Here is a 23,135-nt window from a genome sequence, read left to right as displayed (position 1 = left end):
TTAGTGGCTATTATAAATGGTATTGCTTTCCTGATTCCCTTTTCATAGTTCTCTTTATTGGTGTATAGGAATCCAGCTGATTTTTGTATGTTTATCTTGTATTGAGCAGCTCCGCTGAATGTTTCTAATAGCTCCAGTAGTTTTCTTGTGGAGTCCTTTGGGTTCTCTACGTATGGTATCATGTCATCCGCAAATAGGGATACATTTACTTTTCCTTACTAATGTGGATGCCCTTTTTTTTCTTATTCTTGCATTATCACTCTAGATAGGATTTCAAACACAATGTTAAATAGGAGTGGTGCTAAAGAGCACCCTTGTCTTGATCCTGTTCTTAGTGGGAGTGTTTTTAGCTTCTCTATATTAAACATGATGTTGGCTGCTGTATAAAAAAAAAAAAGATGCCCTTTATTATGTTGAGGAATTTCTTTTAGAGAGTTTTTATCAGGAATGGGTGTTGGACTTTGTTGAATGCCTTTTTTGAGTCAGTTGAGATGATCATGTGATTCTTTTTTATTTATGTAGCGGATTACATTGATTGATTTTCTAGTGTTGAATCATCCTTGCATATCTGGAATGAATCCCACTTGGTCATGGTGTATTATTTTTTTCATATGGTGCTGGATTCCAATGGCTAGAATTTTGTTGAGAATTTTTGCATCTGTATTCATGAGAGATACTAGTATGTAATTTTCTTTTTCGTGGTGTCTTTGCCTGGTTTTGGTATCAGGGCTGTGCTGGCTTCATAGAATGAATTCAGAAGTATCTCTTCTTTTTCTATGTTCTAAAGTATTTTGAGTAGTTCTGCTGCAAGCTCTTCTTTGAATGTTTGGTAGAATTCTCCAGTGAAGTCATCTGAGCCAGGGCTTTTTTTTGTTGTTGGGAGTTTTTTTATTACCTTGTCAATCTCATCTCTTGTTATGTGTCTGTTTAGACTTTTGACCTCAATTTGTGTTAGTTTGGGTAGGTAGTGTGTTTCTAGAAGTTTGTTCATTTCCTCTAGGTTTTCAAATTTGTTGGAGTATAGTTTTTCATAGTATCCTGTTATGATCCTTTTTATTTCAGTTGGGTCTGTTGTAATGTCCCCCATTTCATTTCCTAATTGGGTCATTTGCTTCCTCTCCTGTTTTTCTTTTGTCAGTTTGGCCAATTCTTTGTCAATTTTGTTGATCCTTTCAAAGAACCAACTTTTGGTTTTGTAGATTCTCTCTGTTGTTTTTCTATTCTCATTTTTTCGGGTCTGATCCTTGTTATTTCCTTTTTCTGGTGCCTGTGGGCTTCTTTTGCTGTTCTCTTTCTTTTTGCTTGAGTTGCATAGCTAATGTTTTGATTTTGTCCCTTTTTCCTTTTTTATGTGTGCGTCTGTTGCTATAAATTGATCTCTGAGCAATGCCTTTGCTGTGTCCCAAAGGTTTGTGTATGATGTGTTTTCATTCTTCTTTGATTAAGAATTTTTTTATTCCATCTTTGATTTCTTCTATTACCCAGTGTCTTAGTTATCTAGTGCTGCTATAACAGAAATACCACAAGTGGATGGCTTTAACAAAGGGAAGTTTATGTTCTCACCGTAAAGTAGACTAAATGTCCAAATTCAGGGTATCAACTCCAGGGGAAGGCTTTCTCTCTCTGTCGGCCTTCTCATCAATCTTCCCCCAGACTAGGAGCTTCTCTGCACAGGGACCCCAGGTCCAAAGGCCACACTCTGCTCCTGGCACTGCTTTCTTGGTAGTATAATGTCCCCAACTCTCTGATTCCTTCCCTTTCCTTTTATCTCTTGTAAGATAAAAGGCTGTGCAGGTTACACCACAGGGAAACTCCCTTTACATTCGACCAGGGATGTGACCTTAGTAAGGGTGTTGCAATTCCACCCAAATCTCTTTAATATAAAATTACAATCACAAAATGGAGGACAACCACACAATACTGGGAATCATGGCCCTGCCAAATTGATACACACATTTTTGGGGGGAACATAATTGAATCCATGACACCCAGTGAGTTTTAAGCAGGGTGTTATTGAGTTTCCATGTATTCAGTTTTTTTCCTTGCTCTTCTTGTTATTAATTTCTACCTTTATGTCACTGTGATCAGAGAAGATGCTTTATATTATCTCATTTTTTTTTTTGAGGGTTGCTTTGTGATCTAAGATGTGGTCTATTCTGGAGAATGTTCCATGTGCGTTGGAAAAAAAATGTATACTTTGCCCTTGTTGGGTGGAGTGTTCCATATATGTCTATGAGGTCAAGATGGTTGGTTGTGGCCTTAAGATCTTCTGTATCTTTGCAGAGTTTCTTTCTGAATGTTCTGTCGTTACTGAGAGTGGTTGTTTAAGTCTCCTACTATTTTTGTGGAACTGTTAATTTCTCCTTTCAGTGCTGTTAGAGTTTGTATTATGTGTTTTGGTGTTCATTGTTCTGTGCATTGTTGTTGTGGTTAGGTGCCATCGAGTCTATTCCAACTCATAGCGACCCTATGTACCACAGAACAAAACACTGCCCAGTCCTGCATCATGCTCACAATCATTGTTATGCTTGAGCTCATTGTTACAGCCACCGTGTGTCAGTCCATCTCCTTGACAGTCTTCCTCTTTTCCACTGACCCTCTACTTTACCAAGCATGATGTCCTTCTTCAGGGACTGATCCCTTCTGACGACATATTCAAAGTATGTAAGACGCAGTCTCACCATCCTTGCTTCTAAGGAGCATTCTAGTCTTCCAAGACGGATTTGTTCATTCTTTTGGCAGTTCATGGTATATTCAGTATTCTTTGCCAACACCACAATTCAAAGGTGTCAGTTCTTCTTTGGTCTTCCTTATTCATTATCCAGTTTTCGCATGCATATGATCTAATTGAAAATACCGTGGCTTGGGTCAGGCACACCTAAGTCTTCAAGGTGACATCTTTGCTCTTCAACACTTTGAAGCGGTCCTTTGCAGCAGACTTACCCAATGCAATGCTTCTTTTGATTTCTTGGCTGCTGCTTCCGTGGGTGTTGATTGTGGATCCAAGTAAAATGAAATCCTTGGCAACTTCAATCTCTTCTCTGTTTATCATGATGTTGCTCATTGGTCCAGTTGCGAGGATTTTTGTTTTATTTATGTTGAGGTGTAATCCATACAGTAAGTGCTTCAAGTCTTCTTTACTTTCAGCAAGCAAGGTTGTGTCATCTCCATAAGGAAGGTTGTTAATGAGTCTTCCTCCAACCCTGATGCCCTGTTCTTCTTCTATAGTCCAACTTCTTGGATTGTTTGCTCAGCATACAGATTGAGTAAGTAGATAGGGTAAAAGTATGCAACCCTGATGCATACCTTTCCTGACTTTAAACCATGTAGTATCCCCTTGTTCTGTCCAAACAACTGCCTCTTGATCTACATACAGGTTCCTCATGAGCACAATTAAGTGTTCTGGAATTCCATTCTTCACAGTGTTATCCATAATTTGTTATGATCCACACAGTTGAATGCCTTTGCATAGTCAATAAAACACAGGTAAACATCCTTCTGGTATTCTCTGCTGAATCCAGCCTGAATTTCTGGCAGTTGCCTGTCAATATACTGCTGCAGCTACTTTTGAGTGATCTTCAGCAAAATTTTGCTTACGTGTGATATTGTTTGATAATTTCTGCATTCAGTTGGATCACCTTTCTTGGGAATAGGCATAAATATGGCTCTCTTGCAGTCAGTTGGCCAGTTAGCTGTCTTCCAAATTTCTTAGCATAGACAAGTGAGCACTTCCAATGCTGTATCCGTTTGTTGAAACATCTCAGTTGATATTCCTTCAATTCCTGGAGACTTGTTTTTCACCAATGCCTTCACTGCAGCTTGGACTTCTTCCTTCAGTACCATCAGTTCTTGATCATATGCTACCTCTTGAAATGGTTGAACATCGACCAATTCTTTTTGGTATAATGACTCTGTGTATTCCTTCCATCTTCTTTTGATGCTTCCTGCGTCATTTAATATTTTCCCCATAGAATCCTTCACTATTGCAATTTGAGGCTTGAATTTTTCTTTAGTTCTTTCATTTTGAGAAATGCCTAGCATGTTCTTCTCTTTTGATTTTCTATCTCCAGCTCTTTGCACGTCATTAGAATACTTTACTTTGTCTTCTCAAGCCACCATTTGAAATCTTCTGTTCAGTTCTTTTACTTCATCATTTCTTCCTTTTGCTTTAGCTTCTCGACATTCAAGAGCAAGTTTCAGAGTCTCCTCTGACATCCATTTTGGTCTTTTCTTTCTTTCCTGTCCTTGGTGTCATTCCACAACTCATCTGGTCTTCAGCCGTTAGTGTTCAACGCGTCAGATCTATTCTTGAGATGGTCTCTAAATACAGGTAAGATATACTCAAGGTCATACTTTCGTTTTCGTGGACTTGTGTGCATAGATATTTATGATAGTTATGTCATCATCGTGGACTGTCCCTTTAATCATTATATAATGTTCTTCCTTGTCTTTTATGGTGGATTTTACCTTAAAGTCTATTTTACCTGATATTAGTATTGCCACTCCTGATCTTTTTGGTTGATGTTTTCTTGATACATTTTTTCCGTCCTTTGATTTTTAATGTATATATGTCTTTGTTTCTAAGGTGTGTCTCTTGCAGACAACGTATTGGCAGGCCCTGTTTTTTTAATCCGTTCTGTCACTCTGTGTGTCTTTATGGGTGCAGTCAAGCTGTTTACGTTCCACGTAATTATTGATAAGTATGAGTTCATCGATGTCATTTTGTAGTGCTTATTTTGTGGTGCTGACGTTTTCTTTGTTTCTCTTCTGTGCTGAATTCCTTTTGTTTGTAGATTGTTTTCCCTTTTTTTGTTAGATTTTGTGTTTACTGAGATATTATGTTTTTCTTCTTTATTTTGATGAGTAGGTTTGTTAACTTTCTTTGTGGTTAACTTGAAATTTACCCCTATCTTCCAAGCTTCAACCAGTTTTTTATTACTTGATATTGCCCTAACTTCCTTTCTGTTTGAAAGTTCTATGCCTACAGTTTTTTTTCCCTGTTTTGTAGTTCTAGTGTTGTCATTTACAGATTGACCTGTCTGGTTCCCTGTTGTATATCTTTTAGTTTTGTTTTATCCTTGAGAATTCATTCCCTAGGTTGGTATCTGGCTGATGCTGTCTTGTGTCCTAGATTCAGGTTGTTCTCTCACGTCGTTTGTTCTCTAAGCAAAGTACTCCATTTAATAATTCTTGGAAGTTGGCTTTGGTTTTTACATATTCTGTTAATTTGTTCCTCTGGAAATATCATAATTTTTCCATCATAGTTGATCGATAGTTTTGCAGGATGTATTTTTCTTGCTGGGAGTTTTTCTTTTTCTTTCAAGATTTTATATATGTCATCCCATTATCTTCTTGCCTGCATGGTTTCTGCCGAGTAATCAGAGCTTAATCTTACTGTTTCCTGTTTGTATATGACTTTTTGGTTTTTTTGAGCTGCTCTTAGGATTCTTTCTTTGTCTTTGGTTTTAGTGAGAGTGATTATGGTATGTCTTGGTGATTTTCATTTGTGGTCTATCCTGTATGGGATTTGTTGAGCTTCTTGAATCGTGGCTTTTCATCTTTCATGATGTTAGGGAAGTTTTCTGTTAGCATGTCTTCAGTGATATCTCTGTGTGCTTTCTGTTTTCTCCCCCTATTCTGGAACTCCGACCACTCACAAATTTTTGCTTTCGATTGCATCCCACATCGTTCTCAGGGTTTCTTCATCCTTTTCTCTCATTTCTTCCTCAAACCAACTGATATCCAAGTATTTCTATTCAATGTCACTGATCTTGCCTTCCATTGTTTCAGATTTGTTCCTAAACCTTCTGTTGCACTGTCCATTTCTGAAATCTTGTTTATCTTTTGCATTTCTAATTGTTCTTTTTGTATGATTTCTAATTGTTTATTTATTTTGACATTTTGGTCCTGTATTATTTTCCTGAATTCTGCCATTGCTTTGTCTGTGTTTTCCCTAATTTTGTCTATATTTTCCGTGATTTTGTTTATTTTTTTCCTTATTTTTGTCTTCATTTTCCTTCATCTATTGGAAAACCCAGAATGTTAGGGTTTAATTCCGTATCAGGTAGTTCCAATACCTTTTCTTTTACCGGAAGGTCATCTGGTGGGTTTTTTTTTTTTTTTTTTTTGGTTGCTTTCTGGAGCCATCTGTCCTGGTTTTTTTTATATGTTTTTGTATTTTCTGCTGTCTCCAGGTCATTTAGAAATTATTTTCTTTGCTTTTGGATTGTAGATTTGTTTTTGTCCCACTCTTTTGTTTCATTTGGTTATGTCAGGGCAGGCAGGCTGGGAGTGTTTTGTTGGGTGTTCATCTATGGGCATGATATGTCTCATCACGTTGTCCAGGTGGGCAGGTCTGGTCACTCAGGTATGGTGCAACAGGGCGTGTCCAGCAAGGGTATGGGGCAGGAATGGGTACTTTGTGGCATGAACTAGGGCTGATGAGGTGGGGTCATGAAGCATTGTAGGGAGTGGTTCAGGCAACCGTCTTGGTGACACTCGGAGATCAATGCTTGGTACATGGTGCAGATAGACCAGGGGGGAGGGAGAGGATGTGATGTGCACAGCTAAGTGTGTGAGTGAAAGAAGAGAGAGAAAGAACAGCACAAAAAAAAATGAAGGGAAAAAGAAAAAAAGTAAATAAAATGGCAGTGTGATAGGATTCGGCAGGTGGGGGCAGGGCAGACCCGGTGAGGCTGTTTGCCGGTGGCTTTCTAGCCGTGTGATACTGCTCGGCCTGTCGAGAAGAGGTGTGGGCAGTGCACAGGGCTAGGTAGGAGGGAGAAGGAAAGGAAAGAAGGGAGAGAGAAGAATCCAACAAAGAAGAAAAAAATTTAGAAAATAATGACAACCAAAAATAAATAGGTAAATACGTATGGTGGTGGGAGAGCTGGCCATTGGGGTAGGACAGAATTGGGATGGCAGCAAACTGATGTCTGTCTTGCCGGGTGGCACAGCACAGCCTGTCAGGAAGGGACAGAGGCATCATAGGTCCTAGGTGGAAAAATAAAGAAAAATTTTAAAAAATATGGCACTGAAGGAGTCAGCCTCTGGGGGCAGCATAGACCCAGGAGGCCATGTGCCAGAGGCTCTCCAGCTGAGTGGTACAGCACAGCCCACGAGGAAGGGATGTAGCACACCCAGGGCTAGGTGAGTGGGAGAAAGGAAAAGAAGGAAGGGAGAGAGAGAGAGAAGAAATGAGGAAAAGAAATAAAAAGAAACAAAAAACAAAAGCAAAGAAAAAAAATAAATGGTGCTGAGGGAGCCAGTTGATGATGACGGCACAGACCCAGGGAGGCCATGTGCCAGTGACTCTCCAGCTGAACAGTGCTCCAGTGCAGCACAGCTCATGGAGAAGGGGTGGGGGTGGTGCACAGGGTTAGGTGGGTGGGAGGAAGAAAAGGAGGGAGAGAAGAAACAGTAAAAAAGAACAACAGCAAAAAAAAAAAATACAAAGCAAACATACCAAAACATATGGCACTGAGCAATCCAGCTGGTGGGGGTAGTACAGACCCAGAGAGGCCATGTGCTGGCGGCCTCTAGCCTATCAAGAAGGGGTGGGGACAGCACACGGGGCTAGCTGAGTGGGAGAAAGGAAAGGAAGTGAGAAAGAAAAGCAATAAAAAAAAGCCAAAAACAAAAAATAAAAATGGCACTGAAGGGGGCAGCCAGTGGGCGTAGCGCAGACCCAGGCAGCAGTGAGCTTGTGTCTCTGGCTGAAGGACTGTGGTCTATTTTTAAAGCATAGAGGGAAGAAGGATGGGGGTGTGGGAAAGCATGTATCCCTGGTTACCGGGTGCTCTGTCTCCTGTTGGTAGCTCCTTGAAGTTGCCTTGCCATACTCCCTGTCCATGGTCCTTGGTGACTGAAGTTCAAGATGGCAAATCCATGTAACAGTGAGCTGGCATCTCTCTGCCTGAGTGTCCGTGGCCCTTTGGAAAGTGGCAGGGGCCTCGTACAGGGAAGAAGGGTGGAGGTGGGAAAACGTGTATCCCTGGTTACCAGATGCTCTGTCCCCTGTTGGGAGCTCCATGAAGTTCCCTTCCCATACTCCCTGTCTGCATTCCTTGGTGGCTATAGTCCAAGATGGCAAATCCGTGCCACGTTAGCTGGTAGGGGATCTCCCCTCCATAGTTCTCCTCATTCTCTGTTCTCTGTCAGTTTCTTATTCCATTCAGCACTTAATTGAGTTCTCTATTCCTTCATTAGATGCTTAGAGTTCTAAGACTGATGTTTATATCTGTTTTACTTAGTTTTTCGGGTCTTTGCTGCAGATGGACAGCATGGTGCTTCTGTCTATAGCACCATGTTGGCTTCACCTTCCAGTGTTTTGGATTTTACCCATCGTAATACGTGTGTAGTGCTAAGCCATTGTTTTAATTTGTAATTCCCTAATGACTTATGTTGTTGAGGAGAGAAATGGAAAGAGGAACAAAGGATCATCAATTTTAACTGTATTGTTTTATTTTTTTTAACTAAAATATGAAGAAAAAAGTTTAAAAATAGGCTAATTTAAGTTTTCTACTCAAGAAGCTAGAAAAAGAACAACAATCAAGCCAAAAAAGGAATAATCCATTAGTATATATAAATATAGACATTAATGAAGTAGAAAAAGCATCAGGAATTATTGAGCTGATAAATAAAACCAAGAACTGAATCTTTGAAATGACTAATACAATAGACAAAAGTCTAGCAAATGTTACGAAGAAAAAAACAGAGATGATAAAAAACAACACTAGCAATGAGAAAGGGGAACATAGCAACATAAAGAGAGGAGACTTTAAAAATTATAAAAGGATATCAAGTATAATTTTTTATATCTAGTTAAAATTGAGAAATTTCCTAGAAAAGTAAATAATATAAAAATAAGCTTAATGAGAAATGTACATAAACTACTGAAGGAAAATATAAAACTAGGGAAGGATAGAAAAGATTTTAATTACTAGAGAGGCATACCATATTCCTAAGTGAAAATAGTTAATATTGAGAGAATGTCCATTATCATTACCTATCAATTCAGTGCAATGGCAAATCAATATACAAATATGAAGCTTTATGAACAAGCTGAATCTAAATTTCATGTGGAATAGAAAATGCACAAGGATAACCAAATTTTTTGAAAAAGAAAACTGAGGACTTAGTTCCATAGTAATTAAAATAATGATAAAGATGAAATTTCAAATAGAGGGGAAAGAATAGTAAATAAAATCCATTTGGGAAAATGATTCGTTTAGACCCCCTACTTTACATCTTGTGTACAAATAATCCTAAATGACTAAAGAACTAAACATAAAAAGAAATCTATAAAGGTATTACAAACTATGGGAGAATGTTTTTATGATCTTGAGTTGAAGAAAGCTGTCCTTTGCAAGATACAAAAACAGTTGCACGTTTAAAAACATAAAAATTTAAACCTGTTATAGAAAAAGACACCATGGATGCAATTGAAAGACAAATAATAAACTGGGAAGAGTATTTGCCAAACATATGACAGTGAACGGAGCCCTGGTGGCATAGTGGTTTTAAGAGTTCGACTGCTAACCAAAAGGTCAGCAGTTCAAACCCACCAGCTGCTCCTTGGAAACCCTATGGGACAGTTCTACTCTGTCCTTTAGGGTCACTATGAGGTGGAACCGACTTGACGGCACCTAACAACAACAACATGACAGCGAAAAAGAGCTCTTAAAAGTCAATTGAAAAAAAGATAACGTAGTGGGAAAAGGGAGAAAAGGAAAAGTACAGGCAATTCATGAAAGAGATATATATAAATGGCCTGTACCCACCACTAAACCCACTGCTGTCGAGTCGATTCCGACTCATAGTGACCCTGTAGGACAGAGTAGAACTGCCCCATAGAGTTTCCAAGGAGTGCCTGGCGGATTTGAACTGCCGACCTCTTGGTTAGCAGCCGCAGCACTTAACCACTACACCACCAAGGTTTCCAAATGGCCTGTAGGTACATGAAAACATGCTTAATCTTATTAGTAATAAAATTAAAAGTGTCATTTTTTTTTTACCAATCATATTAGCAAAAATTAAAAAGATCGTTAATGCCTAGTGTTGTTAGAGGTTTGAGAAATTAGTCACTTTCTATATTGTTGGTGGACATATAATTGGCATAACTTTTTGGTGGCAATTTAACAATCTGTAAAATTTTGGGGGAAGTATTGCATTTGTCCTAGCAATTCTGCTTGTAGAAATTTATCCTAAGGCAATAATAGAGCTAGTATGTAAAGATGTAGGTACAGCAGTCTTCATTACAGTATTGCTTGTGATACAAAAACTGTCTAAATGTCTGCCATAGAATCATTTTTAGCTATTACAAAGGATGAGTTAGATCTATATGTACTGGCATGGAAAATGGCTCATGGTATAGTGAAAATTGTAAAAAATGGATCATAAAAGAATATGTGTAGTATGATTCCCTTCATGTAAAATAGGATAGTTGCTTAGCCTTCCATATGTTTTTATGCCTACACACACACCAAGGTGTACTAGATGAGAAAATGCATGTTAAATGTTTAGCACAGTGCTTAGCACATACAGTCAATAAATAGTTGCTGTTGTTATTGTTATGTGCATTTACTAGTCATTAAGTGTGCTACCACCAGGCCCTCATGCCTTTGAGTAACTAAGGTCATCATTGCTTACTGTTTGCCCATCCTGCAATGTAGTTGGCTCTCAGAGGAATTGTTAAAATACAGGGTGGTCAATGAGGAGTCAATGAGGAGTGTGACTCATTGGTACTATCACCATGAGAATGTTGGTTTGAATTATTATTGAAAGATTCTTCCTACTTCAAAGTTAAAACCACAAAGATAGCTTTATAATTCTCTTCATTTCAAGATGAAGATGGAACCAGCTTGAATTCAACTATCCTGGCAGCACTCCGAAAAATGCAGGATGGCTATTTTGGTGGGGCAAGGTAAGTGACCTCTATATACTCTTTAGTCAGATAAAATGAAATTTGGGCTGGGTATGGTAATGGCTGACTTGTGATGCCTTTTTGTGTATCTGTCAACAACGTAATCCTATCCTACTCAGAGGAGCCTGTCTGTGACAGGTTTGATCAAGGAATTGTTACAGACGGGAGATGGAATTTTTTTCCACCTTTTTTTTTTTTTTTTTTTTTTTTGCCTAACCAGTAAACCAGTTGCCATTGAGTTGATTCCAACTCTTGTGTCAGAATAGAACTGTGCTCCATAGGGTTTTCAATGGCTGATTGCTCTTTACCTAAAAAAAAAAAACTAGACCTCATAAATTCAGTGGACCAGAAAACTTACTCTTGAAAAAAAAAAATGTTACCAGAATATTCAATTCCAGCTGCTTTTCTTTTTTCCCTAACTTTTTTATTTTTGAAAATGTCAAGCTTACAGAAATTTGCACAATTGTAATGAGCACGTATATGCCTTTACTCAAGATTCACCTGTTAATGTTTTGTTCCATTTTTTGTGTTCTCTCTCTCCTCTACTCCCTTCCTACTTTCTGTTCCCCTCCCTCTCTCTCATACATATGCACTCACACACATACATATACACTGTATATAATATGTACACATACACACTTTTTTGCTGAACCATGAGAGTTGGTTGTAGACGTTATAACTCTTTAACCTTAAATTACTTCAGTTTCTTCCTTCTAAGAACAAGGGCATTCTCATATATAACCACAGTATAATCATCACACTCAGGAAATTTAATATAGATGAGATACTATTATCTAATATAGAGTACATAGTCAAAATTACCCGATTGTCCCAATAATGTTTTTCACAGTTTTTTTTCCCCCCAATCCAGAATTCAGTCAAAGATCATGCATTAGCATTTAGTTGTCATGTCTTTTTGGCATCCTTATAGAACAGTTCCCCACTCAGCCTTCGTTACTCTTTCATGACAGTTTTCATTACCATTTTGAAGAATGTGAATCAATTATTTTGCAGAATGTCCCTCAGTTTGAGTTTTTCTAATGATTTCCTCATGATTAAGTTCAGCCTATATTTTTTATATGTTTTTTTTTTAATATGTTTTAGGCAGGAATATTACCTATGTGATGTGTCCTCAGTATCAGGAGATGTATTCTATTTGCCTCATTATTGGCGACGTTAACCTTGAACACTTGGTTAAAGTTGTATCTGTCAGATTTCTCCATATCCTTTCCCCAGCAGTCTTTCACCAAATGGGGTTAGCTTCTGTTGGTAATTCTCGAATGAATCAGTTATGACCTAATGGTGTTATAAAATGGTGGTTTTGTGTTTCTGTCATCCTGTCCGTGTTTATGAGTAGGAATCCTTCTGTAAAAAAGAGCTTTCCCTTCTGCACTTTTATTTCATGGATTTAATATCAGCATGAATTCATGGGCTCTTATTTTATTCAGTGTAGCATGATCCATATCTGTCATTACTTATTTCAGTGTTCATACTATCTAAGATTTGGTTATTGGGAACTTCTTCAAGCTGACATCTTTAGAAAGTCAATACTACTGACTTTACTTTCAGATTTTGTAATTGGCCTTATAAGTAGGGGAGGATATGGCTTACAGTCTACTATTATTGATAAAATTTTCAGTTACCATCTTTTATTTTCAAAATGTTCTTGGAATGATTTATCTTCATTCTCTTCTAGTTTCTCTTCTAGCCAGTGCAGACTTTTTTAACTATATGTTTGGCCTAGTTAAGGAAATAGTATAATGGTGGTGGAAGAGAGCAAAACTGATTTGAGAGTAGATTCTGAACCCGTAATTGTGACCCTTAAATAACATAGTACCCTAACCGTTTATGTTGTACAGGATGCCTTGGAGTGCTGTAAAATTTCACTTATGTATGTAAATATTAGTAATCCTCCAACAAAACATCCTAAGTATCCTCTTATTACTAATATTGTGTTGCTTTAAAGAGAATTTCACCTGATTTTGTTTTCTATCTACCCCTTAATTGTCAGGGTTCAAACTGGTAAATTGTCAGAGTTCTTGACAACTTCTTGCCGCACACACTTGAGCTTCATGGACCCTGGGCCTGAGGGTAAGCTGTACAGTGATGATTATGATGACAGCTATAATGAGCTGGAATCTGGCGACTGGATGGACGGCTTTGATTCAAGTAGTAATGGTAAGGAGGCTTTATAAAGGCACTGGTCTTCCTGGACAAGAATACAAAATATTGTTAGCATCCTACTTAATGTTTCATACTGCCAGCATTCTCACAGTGTACCATCCTCACACCTACCTAATACACCCAGATTTCTACTTTTGTTTGGCTTCACTTTTCACCCCTCTACTTACCTTTGGTTTCTAGTCTAATATCCCTGTGGCGATTGTAGACTTATGGTGTTGGGCTGTGCCTCAGTAAGGTTAGGGAAGATTTCTTTCCTGGGTATATAAAATGGCTGCGATTTTGAAATATAAGGAAGCACTTGTGAGTGAGAGATATTTAATCAGGAATCAAGTATGTAGTAGCAAAATTATGCAGTACTGCTTTTTAACATTAAAAGGCATAAAAATATAAAATTTCATTAAAGAGTTTTTAAATATGATATTAGAGGAGCATATCAGAATCTCTCAGGGTAGTTTGAAAAAATATATTCAGCATGCCTATAGTTTTCATAGAGGACAGTAGTAGTTCAGTAGTAGAATTTTCGCTTTCTGTGTGGAAGACCTGGGTTCGATTCCCGTCCAGTGCACCTCAAGCATAGCCACCACTTGTCTGTCAGTGGAGGTTTGCGTGTTGATGAGATACTGGACAGGTTTCAGTGGTGCTTCCAGACTAAGACTATGAAGAAAAGCCTAGAAATCTACTTCCAAAAATGAGTCAGTGAAAACCTTATGGATCACAACGATCCAATCCTGTTGTGCATGGGGTTGCCCTGAGTTGGGGGCCGACTCAACAGCAGCTAACAACAACAACAAATTTTGTTTTCATATTACAAACTAGACAAAATAAAGAAAAACAAAGTCTTATGTGCTTCTAGGAATACGAACACGATACAGTGAGAAAACGTTTCGGGGGCATGGGTTAAAAATGGCTGAGAAATACTGCCCTAAAATGTTAAAATATTGACCTAGGCAGGACAAGCATTAAATTCTTTGACTCCCAAAGAGAGTAGGGCCAATAAGAGAATTATCCTTCTAGTTATCTAAAGCAAGGTTTACTTGCATTCACTGTCTTCGTATTTGACCGTTAGCCTGTATCTTGAGGCAATTTCTTTGCCTTAAGAGTCTCTTAAGAGGATAGTGACTATATCTTCCTCACAGCTGAAACCTCAGCACCTAGTACAACACCTGGCACATAGTAGACAATAAATATTTGGTGAATGAACAAATGAAGTAACTAAAAAGACCAGGGTGTGGCCAGTAGTCCTTTGTATGCCATGCTCACATGAAGATCGTTCTTTCATTTATAACTGTAGCTGACATTTGTGGAATCTGCTTTTAACTAGGCTCAATATTAGGTGAAAGATTTTTGCCCTTCCCCAGCCCCTCCCCACAAAAGTCTTCTCACATTAGTGGGACTTAAAGGGCCCTGTTCTCTGCCTCCTCCACCACCGCCACTGCCGCTGCCACTACTGTCACATACACAATACACATACACAAAGCACACACAAGCACACGTTATGAAATGCTTGCTCCACCTGTCCTGTTGTAAGCTCATATTGCTTTGAGGGGCCCTAACGTTGTCTCAGCAAAGTTGAAGAACAGGTGGGTCCTGGTAAATGGCTATAGTTTCTGAATCTTAAAGCTATGAGATTACAGAACCATGAGCTTCAAACAGCCTTCTTCTGGTGCTGTAGTGTGGGCACAGGAGCCAGTCATTCTGTTTGCTGGAGTAGGTTATGAATTACTAAAATGTTAAATTTTTTTTCTTTTTCCCCTCCTCTCCACTAACCTTGCAGTTCGCTGTGGTGATGAAGTTGCTCGTTATTTAGATCACCTTTTGGCACACACTGCTCCCCATCCTAAACTACCCCCTACCTCACAGAAGGGAGGGCTAGATCGGTTCCGAGCTGCTGTGCAAACAACCTGCGACTTAATGTCCTTGGTGACCAAGGCCAAGGAGCTGCATGTGCAGAGTGAGTAATACCATGACTCACTGGAGTCAGGCACAGGATAACATGAAGACCAGGATGAGGGTGGAGCATTAATTGCAGTGTAAGCAGGAACTTTGGTTTGTTCACTGCATTTATCCCCAGCATCTAGAACAATACCTAGAACCTATTAGATGCTTAATAAATATTTGTAAGATTAATGAATGAATTGTGTATAATTTGCTGTGGATAGTGCTATTTAATCTGGTTTAACCAGTAACATGGTAAGAAGAGTAGAACAAGAGACATGGAGTACATTCAGTTTTACTAAAATGGTGAAAGGTTTTTTTTCCTTTGGAAAAATTGCTCCTTTGAAAGTAATGTTATTTAAAGAGAAAACATTGCAGAACTATTGCAAAATAGCCATGCAATTTAAGGGAGATAGTATACCTTAAGTAAGCTACGTGCCATTCCCTGAGGCCAGCTATAACTTTTACAGTCAGTTATTCCAGGAATGTACAGCTGTGTTTTTCAAATATAGTACTCATTCTTCAACAACTTTGCCATTCACCTCCCCATGACCACTACCTTCCTTCAGTAGAATTTGAAGTGGAAGATGTCTTCTACTACACATTGCCAGGAGTAGTCATGTTTCCTACGAGTGTTCAATGCCTTTATGGTAGTAACGTATGAAGGGAGAGAAGGGCTCCTTGGCCACACCTAGAGGACTTGAATGTTAACATTTTACAGATGATGAGAATGATTGAGATGCATGTTCTTGCTGCCTAAAACTTTATTGACCATTACTAACCAAAGGTATTAAACATGAGCATTGAGGAAAAAAATTAACATTTAGAAGAGGGAAAAGTTTAGAATACCCTTTGAGTATGCTCCCTTGAGAAAGGGCATGTGAAAAGATGAACTTTATTAAGTTATACCTGTAGATCGTGAATTATAAAACTTGAACTTAATTCCCAGCTCTGCTACTGACTTGCTTGAACAATCATTTGAGCTCTGTTACTCTCTTTCTGTATCTGTAAAATGGTGAAAATGACGAGGGAATCTTAGAGGTCATGGCAAGTATTTCAATAATGGACTGTAAGGAAAAATCTTAGGAATATCATAGTTGGTTGGCCACTACATTATTTGATTCCCGAGGTAGGATCATCCATTCACCTTTTCTCAAGAGAAATCTATCTGCTAGCAGCCAGATAGTCTCCTAGGAAAGTCCAGAAAATATAAAACATAACTGGGCTTTTTCTCTTATATGTGATATTCTATCAAAGTATCACTGACAGCACCATTGTGTTATTGATTGCATTACCAAGCCAAACCCATTGTCACTGAGTCTATTTTGACTCATAGCAACCGTATTGGACAGAGTAGAACTGCCCCATAGGGTTTCCAAGGAGCAGCTGGTAGATTTGAACTGTTGACCTTTTGGTTAGCAGCTGAGCTCTTAACCACTATACCACCAGGGCTCCATTAGTAGAATTTAATATATGTCTAAACCTACATTGCCATGAAGTTAATCTCAAGTCATAGCGACCCTATAGGACAGAGTAACTGCCCCATAGGGTTTCCAAGGCTGTAATCCTTATGGAAGCGCACTACCACATCTTTCTCCCGTGGGGCGACTGGTGGGTTCAGACTGCTAGTGGGTTCTGATTAGCAGCCAAGTACTTAACCACTACACTACAAGCGCTCCTCCTTATGTCTAGCTGATGCTAAGTTCTAGGCATACAATTCAAAATTGATTAATTGGACATCCTTAAAATAACCTAGTATCCATGTCTTTTCTTTGATATTACCAAGAAAGGATAAATTTCTCATCTTGTTCTATAAAGAACTGACCCATATGTGCCTTAAGTAGGAAATTGTCATTATTGAGATCAACTGTGCATTTTAACAATTATCTAAACCTTCTCATAAATGTTAACCTCTTGCAGATGTTCACATGTATCTTCCTACAAAGTTATTTCAGGCTTCCCGGCCTTCACTCAACTTACTTGGCTCATCTCATCCTCCACAGGACCAGGTAAATTTGCAAAAAAGGTATCGTTCTCACCTTTTTGCAAAACTGCCATCCTTATGCGAAATAATAGAACTAGCCATTATGATTTTTGTTAGTAACTAGTGCAGGGCAAAATGTTATCTTGATGAAGTTATATGGTCTTTTTAGTCTACTTTTAAAGTGGGCAGGTTTCTCTAGCCAGGCTTGAAGAAAACTAGATTGATGTATCATAAATCTTGAAGGTATAATAGTTTTGGTGCAGGACTAGCAACGTTTTGTTCTGTTACACCTTAAGTCGCTATGGGTCAGAACTGACTCGATGGCACCTAGCAACAACATAATTATTTTTGTTTTGCTTCTTATTAACTTTAGGGAATTCCTCTGGAAAAGGAGTTGAAAAGGTGACTCACTCTAGGGCTTTAAACTGAGCACTTACAGATTTAATATCTTTTCTTACTTTCTCAAACTAAAGGTTCCCTCCGTTCATGTAGAAATACATCTTCCTAGAGACCAATTTGGGGAGGTGGACTTTAAAGCACTGGTTTTACAGTTAAAGGAGAGCTCAAGTTTACAGGAGCAAGCTGATTCGCTCTACATGCTGTATACCATGAAGTAAGTGGTGAAGATTATAAATCTACTTTAATGTTCGTATAGAGAGGAAGTAAAGTATAGTAGATACTACATAGCTTTGGAGTCTCACAGATCTGAATTTGAAAACATTTTAGCAACCTACTCACTGTGTAACTTCAAAGTGTTAATTGTTCTCATCTATAAAATGTGGATTATACCTACCTCATAGAATTGTTTTAAGGATTAAATAAGGTATAGTATCTATGAAGTCCCTAATATAATACCTAGCACATAGTAGGTGATCAATAACTGGTAACTATTATTATCAGTATTATAATTGTTATTAAAAAAAAAATTGCCATCCAGTCAATTCCAATTCATGGTGACCCTTTGTACTTCAGGATAGAACTGCTCCATAAGATTTTCTTGGCTGTAATCTTTACAGAAGCAGATCAGTAGGCCTTTCGTCCGTGGTGCTACTGGGTAGGTTCAAACTGCCAAGCTTTAGGTTAGTAGCTGAGCTTACAAACCATTTGTGCCACCCATTAAGCCTCCATTATTTAGTAAAATCTACAAATAAAAAGGTAGAATTTCTTAACTCAAAAGAAGTAAGAAAATGGAGGCTTATAGGAATAATAAAGTAACAATTTTGAGTGCTTCCTTTTTGTCAGGTACCCTGTTGAAGGAAATTCAGGGCTGATCAAGGAAAAAGATATGACCAGAGATATCAGTGTTGCATGACAAGCTATTTATTGGAGCCAACACATTGACATCCACATGGAGGGGGTGGTCTTCCAGAGACAAGCAGCACAGGGAGCCACCATAAGGGGAGGAGTGCATAACAAACCCTGGGGAAGAGGAGAAGGGAGGGGAAAAAGCTTACCTGTCCCTAAGTGATATCCTCCTGCAGCAAGGTGGGAGTCTCTGAGTGACAAAGCTGTGAAGGCAGTGGCATCCTAGGGTCCTTATAATTACAGGACTTTATCTTATCTATGGCTAGCAGATGTTGGGCACAGTTTCTTGGAGCACATAAAGTAGGTAGGCTCTAAATGGCTAAAAATTTGTTGATTTGGGCAATTTTAAAACAATCGGATATATACAAATTTCAGTTTGGCACCAGTAGGCTTCTTTGGGCCTCAGCTTGCTATGAACAAGTAAACAACTTGGGGACAATACAAAGAGGCCATTATTTGGCTCACTTATATAATACTTGCCCAAATGTGGGGTTGAAGGGGAAAGGGAGTAGTGGGACTTGGGAAATGTCAACAATCAAACATCAAAAAACAGAGTCAGACTCCATTAAATTCTCCATCTCTGTTGTTGGAACCAACACCTACTTATTCATGAAGCTAGAAACATAGTAATCATCCTTAACACTTCCCTCTGCTCTACCACCCGCATCCAGTTAATCACCAAGTCTTTCCAGTTTTACCTCTAAATATTTCTCTTCTGCCCCTCCAGTATTACTGCCTGCATCCAGGCCTTTGTTTCTCACCAGGACTATTGATACAGCTTTCTAACAAGTTGTTTTAGGCGGGGTTCTCTAGAAAAGCAAAACTAGTAAGGTGTATAAATATATAGAGAGAGGGAGATTTATGTCAAGGAAATGGCTCACACAGTTGTAGAGGCTGGAATGTCCCAAGTCTATGGGTCAGGCTGGGGGTGGTTTCTGATTCACATAGCTGCAACTAGGGTAGTATCAGCAGAACCCTAGTGGAGAACCTGAAATTTCACCCCTGTTTACCTGTAATGAGGCACCCCTCCACCTATGTATCAGTGAAGGCTGAAGGGGGAACTTGGACTTCCACCAGGCAGTAATGTGGTGGCATCCCCCTTCCCACGGTGACGCAGTGTCAGAAAAGGCCTGCTAAAACAGAAAATTTAAATAAGATCCATAGTCTTACAATATAATACCCAAATGTCCAGGATGCCATCAAAAATCAGTGATGGCATCCTAGACTTTTGGGGTATTATGTTGTAAGACTACAACTTTAATTAGAAAAAAAAATCAATAGACAGCAACACAAAGATAACATATTTTGGGCATTATGTGGTAAGATTTCAACTTAAAAAAAAAATCAATAGACACCAATACTGAGATAACATAGTTGTTGGAATTATCTGACAAGGATTTTAAAGTTGCCACCATAAAAATGCTTCAGCAAGCAATGATGAACATCCTTTAAACAAATGAAAAAATGGACATTCTCAGTAAAGAAATAGAAGATAAAGAAGAACCAAATGGAAATTTTAGAACTGAAATGTACAGTAACCAGAATGAAACTGTGCCTGACCCAAGGAACAAACAAATCTACCTTGGAAGAAGTACACCCAGAATGCTCCTTAGAAGCAAGGGTGGTGAGACTTCATCTCACGTACTTTGGACGTGTTATCAGGAGGGACCAGTCCCTGGACAAGGACATCATGCTTGGTAGAGGGTCAGCACAAAAGAGGAAGACCCTCAATGAGATGTATTGACACAGTGGCTGCAACAATGGGCTTAAGCATTACAATTGTGAGGATGGCACAGGACTGTGCAGTGTTTCTTTCTGTTGTGTATAGGGTCACCATGAGTCGGAACTGACTTGAAGGCACCAAACAACAACACTTTCCACTTGACAGCACCTAACAACAAAATGGAACGGCATGATGTAAAGGACAAAGGATAGATTCAGTGAACTGAAGATAAAACATTAGAAATTACTGAATCTGAACAACAGAGAGAAAATTGCCTGAAAACAATTGAATAGCACCTCAAGGATATGTGGGACTATAAAACATAGCCTCAATGCCATTATCGTATCTAAAATATTTTAAAGTAAGTCCTTAATAGCATCAAATATCCAGTCAGTGTTCAGTTTTCTCCAACTGTCTCATAAATGTATTTTTTACAGTTGATTTGTTAATTCAGAATCCAATGAAGGTCCACATATTGCATTTAGTTATGTCTCAAATCCATTTTAATCTCTAGATTTCACTTTTTTTAATCTTTGCAATTCATTGAGAAACTGGCTGTTTGTCCTATAGAGTTTTCTACGTTATGCATTTTGTTGATTGCATCCTCATAATGTTTAGCATGTTTCTCTGTCCTTTGTATTTCTTGGAAACCCTGGTGGTGTAGTGGTTAAGTGCTACGGCTGCGAACCAAAGGGTTAGCAGTTCGAATCCGCCAGGCACTCCTTGGAAACTCTGTGGGGCAGTTCTACTCTGTCCTATAGGGTTTCTGTGAGTCGGAATCGACTCGATGGCACTGGGTTTGGGTTTTGTTTTTTGTATTTCTAATAAATTGGTAGTTAAATCTAGAGGCTTGGTAGATCCAGGTTGAGGTTTATTTTTTTTTTAGGCCAGACAACTTCATGGGTGGTGTTCTGTACTTCCTATTATATCACATCAAGAGATAAAATGTCATGGTAAGATTGATCAGGTATTGTCAGCATGATCTATCCATTATGAAATTCTTCATTAGCTTTCCTCCTGATGATTTTAACAACCACTGGGTGATCATTGCCTGGCCCAACTATTTCATTAGGCTTGCAAAATCATGATCTTCTAATTCTACAAAATGATATTTTTAATGTGCTCTCTTACCAAGTCACTCTCCTCTCTAAAATTCTTCAATTTGCTTCCCTTTAACCAGAGGAAAAAGTCTAAGATTCTTATTATGACTTATAAGAACCTCTATGATAAAGCTCCTCCCTACCCTCCATATTCACCTTTCACCATTCTGTGTCCTGTAACTGATGTTCCAGCAACACCAAAGTGCTGGTAGTTCCCCACCAACACTATGCTATTCCTCATTTCTCTGCCTTTGCTCATGCTATTCTCTCTGCATGGAATTCCCTTCCTCCTCTTCTTCACCCAGTTGACTTGTATTCATTCAAGAAGACTCAGCTCATAACATATCTTCCAAGTAGTCATCTCTGAAACATCTCCCTCCCGTACTTCCTGCTCCTTGGGTATCCCTCTATAGCGCCCGGTACACACCCCAATACCCACATTATTTTTTATGTATATATCTTACTCCACTAGACTAAGCACCTCAAGGCTAGTAACTATGTTTTATTTATCTTTGTTGCCTCAGAACATAACTCAGTCTTAATTTACAGTAATTCCTCAATGTAGGTTGGTCAGATGAATGGATTTTTTTCATTTAGTCCTTATACTTTTCTATGAGATAGTTGGTACCCACATTTTTACAGAGGGGAAAACAGGCTTGGAAAGGTTGAGTAACTTGCTGAAGGTCATGCAGTGAGGGAAAGAGGTGTGATTAAAAACCTTGATATATCTGACACCAAAATCATCAAATTATGCTGTTTAATGATGAAGTGGAAAAGACATGGGTCTTATTTTGATAACTTTTTTTCTTTTATCTGAGACAGGGCACTCTATTCGACAACTATTTGTTGGCTACTTATGTGCCAGGCACAAATGCTAAATGCAGGGTAACAAAAAAGTAGAGAAGGTGAAAGGAGATGAAGAATAAGAATAGAATGATTATAACTTGAATGAAAGCCAAAAATTCAGAGGGGTAGCTGAGATGGGCAAAAGAGGGGAGTTCTACATGAAAAGCTCATACTTTTCTACCTGTTCAGATGATCTGCAGTTGACTGCCAACTCTTCTGCTTCTAACGCATAGTATCCCATTGGCATTGTGAGTTTTTTCATCTAATCCTATACATACCACCTTCACCATCAGATCCAAGAGAACCCCGTAATCTCTCTAAAATTAGTACTCCAGGCATTATCAGGCCCCTTGAATAGATTATATGTGACATGCTGCATGTGTCTTAATACATTTACAATTCTCTCCAAAATCTCCTGGGCATTTAAGAGTAGAATAATGGGAGGTAGGGTTTCCCATGTTTTTTGACTAATGTTTTTTCTGTGAATTTCCTGTTCATAAAACCAGTAAAAAAAACAGTTGCCATCGAGTCTATTCCAATTCATGGTGACCCTGTGTTTATCAGAGTAGAGCTGTACTCCATAGGTTTTCGATGGCTGATTTTTTAGAAGTTGATCACGAGGCCTTTCTTTCAAGATGCCTCTGAACCTTCAACCTTCAACCTTTCATAACCTTTGTTTATTTCTCTACTGGGTCTTTTATATTTTTCTTATTGATATTAGGTATTACTCTTTTGTTTGTAACATATGTTGCAGATATTTTGCCCAAAGAATTTGCTTTTTAACTTTGTTTATATGCCTTTTCTGTGCAAAAGTTTAGTTTTTTATAGCTAAGTCTCAATTTTTTTTTTTCCTTTATGGCTTCTTGGTTTCCTGTCATATGCCTAGAGGAGCCTTACCTAGCTTCCTTCCAGAATTTAAAAATACTTTTAATCTTTAATTTTTTTTTTTAATTAAGTTTTTAATATTACTCGGAACTTACGTCTATACATGTCTTCCTACTCAAAATGTCTGAAATCAAATTCATGGTGTTTACAAAAAACCTATTGCTTCTGTTGTTCCTAACCCTATTCATGGTATCATTATTTTAAGTCATCCAGACTTGAAACTGCGTCATCATCTTCAAATCCTCCCTG

At 38.4% G+C, this 23,135-nt stretch overlaps 1 protein-coding gene across 7 annotated transcripts in view; it reads left to right on the top strand.

The window, feature by feature from the left end:
* The window catches only part of PHKA1 (phosphorylase kinase regulatory subunit alpha 1), a 201,148-nt gene that overhangs the window by 133,512 nt on the left and 44,501 nt on the right, over positions 1-23,135 (top strand). For 5 of the 7 annotated variants that reach the window (XM_003412722.4, XM_023551434.2, XM_003412721.4 and 2 more), the window contains 5 exons: positions 10,846-10,924; positions 12,936-13,102; positions 14,883-15,059; positions 16,964-17,052; positions 17,501-17,640. In XM_003412722.4, coding sequence (XP_003412770.1) covers positions 10,846-10,924; positions 12,936-13,102; positions 14,883-15,059; positions 16,964-17,052; positions 17,501-17,640 — 652 coding nt within the window. The remainder of the gene's footprint in view (positions 1-10,845; positions 10,925-12,935; positions 13,103-14,882; positions 15,060-16,963; positions 17,053-17,500; positions 17,641-23,135) is intronic. The other 2 variants (XM_003412723.4, XM_010592713.3) reach the window with 1 other exon arrangement.

The sequence above is a fragment of the Loxodonta africana genome, chromosome X, assembly GCF_030014295.1.
Source record: "Loxodonta africana isolate mLoxAfr1 chromosome X, mLoxAfr1.hap2, whole genome shotgun sequence".
Classification (NCBI taxonomy): Eukaryota; Metazoa; Chordata; class Mammalia; order Proboscidea; family Elephantidae; genus Loxodonta; species Loxodonta africana.
Note: the sequence above shows the minus strand (reverse complement) of the source record. Positions and strands in the feature narration are given on the sequence as shown.